At 53.8% G+C, this 9,469-nt stretch overlaps 1 protein-coding gene across 1 annotated transcript in view; it reads left to right on the top strand.

The window, feature by feature from the left end:
• CHRD (chordin) overlaps positions 1–5,454 on the top strand; it is a gene marked incomplete at its 5' end in the record, with an annotated part of 9,405 nt that extends 3,951 nt beyond the window's left edge. The window contains 10 exons of the mRNA XM_010855714.1: positions 308–528; positions 951–1,064; positions 1,379–1,651; positions 1,727–1,820; positions 1,943–1,999; positions 2,273–2,376; positions 3,726–3,828; positions 4,232–4,386; positions 4,551–4,653; positions 4,991–5,454. Of these exons, the coding sequence (XP_010854016.1) occupies positions 308–528; positions 951–1,064; positions 1,379–1,651; positions 1,727–1,820; positions 1,943–1,999; positions 2,273–2,376; positions 3,726–3,828; positions 4,232–4,386; positions 4,551–4,653; positions 4,991–5,046 (1,280 nt within the window). The remainder of the gene's footprint in view (positions 1–307; positions 529–950; positions 1,065–1,378; positions 1,652–1,726; positions 1,821–1,942; positions 2,000–2,272; positions 2,377–3,725; positions 3,829–4,231; positions 4,387–4,550; positions 4,654–4,990) is intronic.
• Between the last annotated feature and the right edge of the window lie 4,015 nt (positions 5,455–9,469).

Here is a 9,469-nt window from a genome sequence, read left to right on the forward strand (position 1 = left end):
CCTTTGGTGTCCTCTAATTCAAGCATGTGAGGGATGGTGCCAGAGGGCCAGAGCCTGACACTTCTTTCTCTGCACCTGAGCTCCAGTTGGCATCTGGAGAAGGTGAGGATATTCAGGGTGGCCCTGCCGGGAGATGGTCCCTCTCACCACAATGCAGGCCTCTCCCTTGCCGCTTCCCCAGCCCTGGGCCTGTGGACAGTGCCCACTAGTTTGTGGAGTCTGTGCCAAGGGAGATGGGAAATACTAGGGTTAAGTCGCTGCTCTCAGCCATCTTCTCATCAGTCATCTCTCCTCTGTCCGGATCCAGCACTGCCTGTGCCCCTGGCAGGAGCCCTGGTGTTGCCCCCGGTGCAGAGCCAGGCAGCAGGGCACGCCTGGCTCTCCCTGGACACCCACTGTCACCTGCACTATGAAGTGCTGCTGGCAGGGCTTGGTGGCTCAGAACAGGGCACCATCACTGCCCACCTCCTCGGGCCTCCTGGAATGCCAGGGCCCCGGCGGCTGCTGAAGGGATTCTATGGCCCGGAGGTGAGGAGGTGTTGGTGGGAGGCAGTTTGGAAAATAGCTGCTTTTTAGCATGAAAGGCTCTGTGGGCCTGGGCAGGGGAAACAGAGAGCAGGCAAGCCTCAGGAGTCAGGCAGACCTGGGTACAAATCTGGTTCAGCCTTTTAGTATCCCTTTACCCACCTGCGTCTTACTCTGCTGGGATCTCGTGGGTAGGATGTAATGTCCTGGAACTCCAAGGGGTGGGTGGGATGGACCAAGCTCCTGACACAGGCTGGGTTGCCGTGGACCTGGGGCTTCTGAGCTCTACTCCATTGCTGATGGGCTTGCTTCTCTGGAGACCTTACTTAACTTCCCTGAGTCTCAGTTTCCTTACCTGAGAAACTGGGAATGGTAGGCTTAGTCCGAGAGTGCCTTGTTCTGTCCCCTCTTCTGTCTGCTGCCAGGCCCAGGGTGTGGTGAAGGACCTGGAGCCCGAGCTGCTGCGGCACCTGGCTCAGGGCTCTGCCTCCCTGCTGATCACCACCAAGGGGAGCCCCCAAGGGGAGCTGCGAGGGCAGGTAGGGAGGCAGTGCGGGCCAGTTGGGATGGGTCAGATTCGGGTGAGCACCGTGGTGCTCTTTGTTAGCCACTTGCCCTCTCCGGACCCTGGGGGCGGTAGAATTGCGCACACTCCCTAGCTCGCTGAGAGGATGAAGCCACACTAGGTACTTAATGAGGCGAGAAGCTGACCGCCTGTCCTTGGCAGCTGGGATGAGTGTTGTGGCTAAGAGCACCCTTCTGGGGCACAGTGGGTGCTCTGGGTGTCTTGGCTGCCACTGGTGGAGATGCAAGAGGGAGCCTGGGTGCTGCCTCAACCTGCCTCTCCTCTCAGGTGCACATTGCCAACCAATGCGAGGTGGGCGGCCTGCGCCTGGCGGCAGCGGGAGACAAAGAAGTGCAGGCGCCTGGGGCTCTGGAGGCAGTGGCGGCCATGGTGGCCCCACTGCCCGCTGTGCCGGGCCCAGACACCCCAGCGCCAGCCAGACCAGGTGGCCCCAGTCGGCTCCGAGACCCCAACACCTGCTTCTTCGAGGGGCAGCAGCGCCCCCACGGGGCTCGCTGGGCTCCTAACTATGACCCGCTCTGCTCACTCTGCATCTGCCAGGTAGGAGGCCCCGGAAGGGCGCACTGGGGCCAGGGTTCTGGAGCCCTGGAACCAACCCTCAGTCTCTCCCTGCAGAGACGCACGGTGATTTGTGACCCCGTGGTGTGCCCGCCGCCCAGCTGTCCAAGCCCAGTGCAGGCACCAGACCAGTGCTGCCCTGTGTGCCCGGGTGAGTGCCCTGCAGGAGTGGAGAGGGTCATGGAGGGTCCACCATGGGAGGCGGTGAGGCCTCTGGGGAGGGAAGGAAGAAGGGGGCCATCCTCTGCCTTCATTATTTCTTTGGATCCACAGAGAAACAAGATGTCAAAGACCTCCCGGGGCTGCCAAGGAACAGGGACCCTGGCGAGGGTGAGCTGGAAGTGTGTGAATGCAGGGGTGGGGAGTCCAGTGGAGCTGTTGGGTAGGATTGGAGGGGAGTGGGAGGGGGAGTGTATTTACTGGGATGGAGGTGGTTGAGGGGCACAGGTTACAACTGACACCTGAGAGGCTTCATTAGAATCCTTGGCCCACAAGTAGGCCCTGGGGTTAGACCACTGTGGGTTTGGCCTGAGGCTCAAGCCTGGGTTGTGGGCCTAGCTAATGAACTCAGCACTAATGGCGCTGGGCACTGTCTCCCACCAGGCTGCTATTTTGACGGTGACCGGAGCTGGCGGGCAGCAGGCACCCGGTGGCACCCTGTCGTGCCCCCATTTGGGTTAATTAAGTGTGCTGTCTGCACCTGCAAGGTATGGCAGCCCAGCTTTCTCTGATGCTGGAACCCCTAAGATCTGCAGAGTGGGAGAAGGGGCTTCTGGGAGAGTAAAGCCCAGTCTTGGTGATCAAAATAATAGAAGTCCTTTGCACAATCTTTTTGGGGGGTGGCCACACCATGGGACTTGGGGTTCCCTGGTGGCTCAGATGGTAAAGAATCTGCCTGCAGTGCAGGAGATCTGAGTTTGATCCCTGGGTCAGGGAGATCCCCTGGAGGAGGGAATGGTAGCCCACTTCCAGTATTCTTGCCTGGAGAATCCCATGGACAGAGGATCCTGGCAGGCTACAGTCCATGGGGTCGAAAAGAGTTGGACACGACTGAACAACTAAGCATAGACAGCACACACACTATGTGACTTGCAGGACCCCAGACTGAACGTGGGCCCACGGCAGGAAAGTGCCAAGTCCTAACCACTAGGCCACAGGGAACTCTCAGTTCCTGGGCTTTGAAAGTTGGCTTCCTGTAGGAAAAGGTGAATTTGGGTGAATTCTGGCTCTCCCAGCTGACTAGCTCCATGTAACCCTGGGCACTTTCTGTATGTCCCTGAATCTCACTTTGCTCGCCCAGAAGCAGAGATGGTAGCACCTACCTTGCAGGGCTACAATGAAGATTTGTAAAGTAGTAAAGATGGTAGCACCTACCTTGCAGGGCTACAATGAAGATTTGTAAAGTAGTAAAGAACCTGCCTGCCAGTGCAGGAGATGCAAGATATACAGATTTGATCTCTGGGTGAGGAAGATCCCTTGGAGCAGGAAATGGCAACCTATTTCAGTATTCTTGTCTGGAAAATCCCATGGACAGAGGAATCTGGAGGGCTACAGTCCATAGGGTTACAAAGAGTCGGACATGACTGAAGCAAATTGGCATGCATATAAAGCTGCAGTCCAAGCCCTCTGGGCTTCCCTGGTAGCTCAGCTGGTAAATAATCTGCCTGCAATGCAGAGACGCCGCTTCAATTCCTGGGTTGGGAAGATTCCCTGGAGAAGGGACAGGCTACCCACTCCAGTATTCTAGGGCCTCCCTTGTGGCTCAGCTGGTAAAGAATCCACCTACAATGAGGGAGAACTGGGTTCAATCCCTGGGTTGGAAAGATCCCCTGGAGAAGGGAAAGGCTACCCATTCCAGTATTCTGGCCAGGAGAATTCCATGGACTATATAGTCCATGGGGTCACAAAGAGTTGGACACGACCGAGTAACTTTCACTACAAGACCTCTGGGTGAAAAAGGTCATGCGTCCGAGGTATGGGAAAGGAAAAGGAGGAGGCAGAAGGCTTGTGTGTCCTGCCTTTCTCCTGACACCCTTCACTCCATGGATCCCTGCAGGGGGGCACTGGGGAGGTACACTGTGAGAAGGTGCAGTGTCCCCGGCTGGCCTGCGCCCAGCCCGTCCGCGCCAACCCCACTGACTGCTGCAAGCAGTGTCCAGGTAAGGGGGACAGGGGCACTGAGGCCTCTAGGGGCAGACGAGGCTCTTCATGCCTTGTCCTGGGTGGGAGGGATGCGTGGCGAGGGGATGCCTTTTGAAGGTGGAGGGAAGGGATGTCTTAGCTAATTCAGCATTTACCCAGGCTGCTCTCTGCTTAGCCCGAAGCCAGGGATCTACATGCAACAAAAGAATGTGCATGTGTTAGTGGGCTGTGACGGGATCCAGTTCCTGTCCCACCCACCTATCCACCCACCCATCCACCCACCCATCCATCCACCCATCTATCCAAATTTATCACCTACTAAGTGCCAGAAACTGCTAGGTGACAAATATGGCCTGGATGGTCCCCACAGAGCTCACATCTACTGATCTATTTCTCCTTTCCTCCTCTTCCTGCCCACAGTGGGGTCAGGGGGCCACCCCCAACTGGGGGACCCCATGCAGGCTGATGGGCCCCGAGGCTGCCGTTTTGCAGGGCAGTGGTTCCCAGAGAGCCAGAGCTGGCACCCTTCGGTGCCCCCCTTTGGGGAGATGAGCTGTATTACCTGCAGATGTGGGGTGAGTGGGGGCTTGTGTGAGGTAGGCGTTGGGGACCTGGCCTGGGGGAGGGGAACTTCCTAGGGAGGGCAGGCTCCTGGCAGGCGGGCTTCCCCTAGGAGGCTGAAGGCCACTGTGCCCCAGCACCTCTGGGAACCCTCAGGATCTGGTCTGTCCTGCACCAGGCAGGGGTGCCCCACTGTGAGCGGGATGACTGTTCACCGCCACTGTCCTGCGGCCCAGGGAAGGAGAGCCGCTGCTGCTCCCACTGCACACCCCGGCGGCGGCGTAAGTGCGGGGTCTGGGGCGGCAGCTCTGGGATGCCTGGGGAGGGGAGGGAGCACCGACTACATGCTGGGCGCAGTGCCCTCTGCTGCACAAGTGTTGTCCTGTCCCCTCCCACAGCAACCTTGTAGGCTTGGTCTCCATTGCCTTTTCTTCACCAAGGAACTTGCTGACCCTCAAAGGGATCAGGCAACTAGGCTAAAGGCACACAGCTGGTGTGTGCTGACTTGCTTCATGAATTCTGACCTTTCTGAGATCAGAACAGGGAAGCTCCGCTGTGTCCTCTGTGTCCCGCCACCCCCTTGCTCCTCTTCCAAACTTCACTCTCTTCTGCCTCCAGCAGCCCCAGAGACCAGGACAGTCCCAGAGCTTGGGAAAGAAGATGAAGGCTCCTAGGGAGCAGCCAGAGGCCCCGCGACCAAGAGGATGGGGCCTGGGCCGAGGGAAGGAGGGGCACCGAGGACCCCGAGTTCTCCTGCGAGAAATCCAGTGCCTTTGGCCCCTCTCTTCTGCCTCTTCCCCCTCCCCCACTACCTCTGGGAACCACAACTGCACACGGGGGAGGGGCAGCCAGGGCAGACCAAGGCCATGTCAGCTCCAACTCCGGCCTTGTCACCCTCCGGCTCCTGCCTTGGAAGCCCAACCCCTTTCCTTCTGTACATACTGTCACTGGCTTGTTGGGATTTTTAATTTATCCTCACTCAGCACCAAGGGTCCCCTTCCACTTCACTCCTGCTGCCCCTGAGCTGAGCAGAGTCATTATTGGAGATTTTTGTATTTATTAAAACTACTTTTTTTCCAGTCTTTGGGCTAATGGTTGTTTCTTTGTGACCAGGGGCCTAAGTGGGCCCTAGTGGAGAAGGGTCTGAGGGGCGGTAGGGAGAGAGAGGGGCACTGGCTCCAGGGGCCTCGCTCTACCTTTGTGGAGCAGGAAAAGACCCGGGGAAGGGGGCAAGATGACACAACAGCCGGTGGTAGGGCTAGATCCTGCAGAGGGGCCTAGGCTGTCTTTGAGATGGAACAGAGCTTCAAGAACTCAGGCCACTGGAAGCAGTATTTGGACGTTAGTTTCCACTGACCTGCCCAGGCCGGCATTTTTGCGAGTGTTATAGTGTCTCAGCCCTGGAGGAGGACATGGCAACCCATTCCAGTATTTTGCCTGGAGCATCCCATGGACAGAGGAGTCTGGCAGCTACAGTCCATGGGTTCACAAAGAGTCAGATTCGACTGAAGCAACTTAGCATGCATGCACGCATAATGTCTCAAAATAGGTGCTGGCAAGATTTACAGTTTGATTTGTTACCCTGGGGTCAGTCAGGCCTTCTCTTTTGCAGCAAGTTTGAGCCTCTGAGCTTCTCTAGCAGAAAAAAACAGAAGGTAATACACAGGGACCCTAACCAGAGGAGAAACTGGGGTGGTTCTGGTACACCTGGTTTTTGAAGAGAAACCTCTTTCACATAGAATCCTCCTCTTTGAGAATCACCTTTCCGCATTCTCTAGTGACTCCCCTGGGGTATCTTTTATACCACATCAGATTTTGGATCTGTCAGAGGAAGGACAGCCTCTCAGAGCCATCACTTGATGGCGCTGCTGGCAGCCAACAGTTCACTTTGGGCCAAGTCAGTGTCTGTGCAAAATTCTTAAAAAGATGGGAATACCAGACCACCTGACCAGCCTCCTGAGAAGTCTTTATGCAGGTCAAGAAGCAACAGTTAGAACCGGACATGGAACAACAGACTGGTTCCAAAAGAAGTACGTCAAGGCTGTATATTGTCACCTTGCTTATTTAACTTATATGCAGAATACATCATGAGAAACGCCGGGCTGGATGAAGCACAAGCTGGAATCAAGATTGCTGGGAGAAATATCAATAATCTCAGATATGCAGATAATACGACCCTTATGGCAGAAACCGAAGAACTAAAGAGCCTGTTGATGAAAGTGAAAGAAGACAATGAAAAAGTTGGCTTAAAACTCAACATTCAGAAAACTAAAATCATGGCATCTGATCCCATCACTTCATGGCAAATAGATGGGGAAACAATGGAAACAGTAAGAGACTATCTTTTTGGGCTTCAAAATCACTGCAGATGGTGACTGAAGCCATGAAATTAAAAGACACTTGCTTCTTGGAAGAAAAGCTATGACCAATCTAGACAGTGTATTAAAAAGCAGAGACATTACTTTGCCAACAAAGGTCCATCTAGTCAAGGCTATGGTTTTTCCAGTGGTCATGTATGGATGTGAGAGTTGAACTATAAAGAAAGCTGAGCGCCGAAGAATTGATGCTTTTGAACTGTGGTGTTGGAGAAGACTCTTGAGGGTCCCTTGGACAGCAAGGAGATCAAACCAGTCCATCCTAAAGGAAATTAGTCCTGAATATTCATTGGAAGGACTGATGTTAAAGCAGAAGCTCCAATACTTTGGCCACCTGATGCGAGATGTTTGACTCTGATGTTGGGAACGATTGAAGGCAGGAGGAGAAGGGGACGACAGAGGATGAGATGGCTAGATGGCATCACCAACTCAATGGACATGGGTTTGAGTAAACTCCGGGAGTGGGTGATAGACAGGGAGGCCTGGTGTGCTGCAGTCCATGGGGTCGCAAAGCGTCAGACACGACTGAGCGACTGAACTGAATGTCTGTGCAGGTATTTGAATAATGTATGACTACAGACTACAGAGGGTGCCTCTTCAGGACAGGGGGAGAAGTGAGGGCCGGAGAGGCAGCCCAGGCACTTCGTGGGAGTGTGGAGTCCGGGTTCCACCACTCTAATGCATGTCAGGGGCTCAACTTATAGGATAGCCTGCATTCTAAACGACAGTTGGTTGCTTTCAAAAAAGTTTCTGGATTATTTCATTGCATTTCACCCTTAGTCTTTTATGAAATAATGGGAACTAGAAAAACAAAGTGTGACACTTCTGACCCAACAAAAGTGGCTTCATAAAGTGACACAATTGGGATAAGGAGAGAGTTTGCCAGGCATGCTGGAGTGGGCACATTTTAGCTCACCAGATTTTAGGAAGTCAAAGAGGATGAGCGAAGGAAAAAAACACAGAGCACAGTCTGGAATACTGGAGATATATTGTTGTAGAGGACAAAAGGGGAAAAACTCAGGGATACTGAAACAATTATGGTGCCCTGAGAATGGCGCTGCCCCTTATAACATTGTTTGGCTTTGATATATGATTTCAAGAACAAAGGGAGCTGCCAGAATGATTTCTGCTCATCATCGTAAATCACTGTGAATGTGGTAATATACACATGTATGAGAAAGAAAGAAAAATTCACCTGTTAGAAAGAATTCCAACCCCTAGATAACCGCTATTAAGAAATCATTGAGTATTTTTCTAGGTTTCCGTTTGCCTGGCCAGAGCCCCACTCGGGGTCCTGGCCCTGTAGTACCTTTGTTCCCACTTGTGGAGTGGCTGAAATGCTTTCCTTGACCCAGCTGACGGTCAGCTGGGTTTGTATGATCAGCTCAGAGGCTGGAGCACATATAAATCTGCACAAATAAGCAAGGCAGGAGACTGCATTTCAGGGAAATCTGATCCTCTGCATTTAAAGTGGCAGAGGAGGCAAAATCCCAGACATTTTGAAAAAATGGTGAAAAAATCCTCACCAAATCAGGGCACTTGGCGAGTTGACATTTAGTGATTTGATTTCCAGGGGATGACTGGAGCCCACAAGTGGGGTTCCAGCTCCTCAGCTGATGGGTGTTGGGTAGGCCTTGAGCTGTCTCATCCTCTGGGGGCACCAGACAGCTGGTGGGGCTGTCTGCAGTACCCCAGGTGCCCCTGGGAGGAGTCACTCACCTCTCTTTTGTCCATCTGCCTGACTGGGCTGGATCCTGGGCCGAGACTCAGCCTCCTTGTGAGAGGCCAGGCCTTTTCCTCATCTTCTGGAATCTGTCATGCCTAGTTGAGCCCCTGATCCTACTGTGGGGACAGAGACTCCTTTACTCTCCATTACCCTCCATTTGTGCAGGGGGACAGGAGTGCAGACAAGTGGAGGTAGCAGGGGACAGTGGGAGGAGAGTTGCAACAAGGATCCCACTGAGTTCTTCTCCACGCAGTGGGCAGTGAGGCTGCTGACTGGGTACTGGGGTGACAGCTCTGCCATGGAGCTGCTGGGCTTCATGGACCTGCCTGTTGTTGCTGCCACTCTTACTCGTAGCCGTGGGGCTTAACATGAAGTGCTGGGGTCCTGACCAGCCCCCACTCTGAAGGGAGATGAGGGAAGACGAGAGGAAAGCAGAGGCAAGCTTGTGTCTTCTTAAGGTGAGTTTCGGGAGCATTGGCATTTGTGTATTGCACACGCACACACACACACTTCTGAAGTGTGTTCTGGGAGAGAGTAGAGTATCCACACTGCATCTGTTATTCACACCCATGTTTGTTACAATGTGAAGTTTTCAGTTTCCTTTATTTCTGTCTCATTCTCCCTTACAGGAATCTAGAAAACAAAGCCAATGGAATTGTTCTTTCTTTATTTTGTAAAGATTTACTTATTTCATTTTAGTTTTGGCTGAGCGGGGGTCTTTGTTCCTGCGCTCGGGCTTTCTCTAGTTGTGAAGAGCCAGGGCTACTCTCCAGCTGTGGTGTGCGGGCTTCTCAGTGTGGTGGCCTCTCTTGCTGCGGAGCACAGGCTGTAGGCTCTGGAGCTTCAGTAGTTGTAGCACTCGGGCTCAGCAGTTGTGGCTCCTGGGCCCCAGAGCGTGCAGGCTTCAGTAGTTGAAGCTCATGTGCTTAGTTGCTCTGTGGCATGTAGAATCTTCCCAGACCAGGGAGCAAACCCGTGTCCCCTGCATTGGCAGGC

Source organism: Bison bison, unplaced genomic scaffold (assembly GCF_000754665.1).
Source record: "Bison bison bison isolate TAMUID 2011002044 unplaced genomic scaffold, Bison_UMD1.0 scf7180017864367, whole genome shotgun sequence".
Taxonomy (NCBI): domain Eukaryota; kingdom Metazoa; phylum Chordata; class Mammalia; order Artiodactyla; family Bovidae; genus Bison; species Bison bison.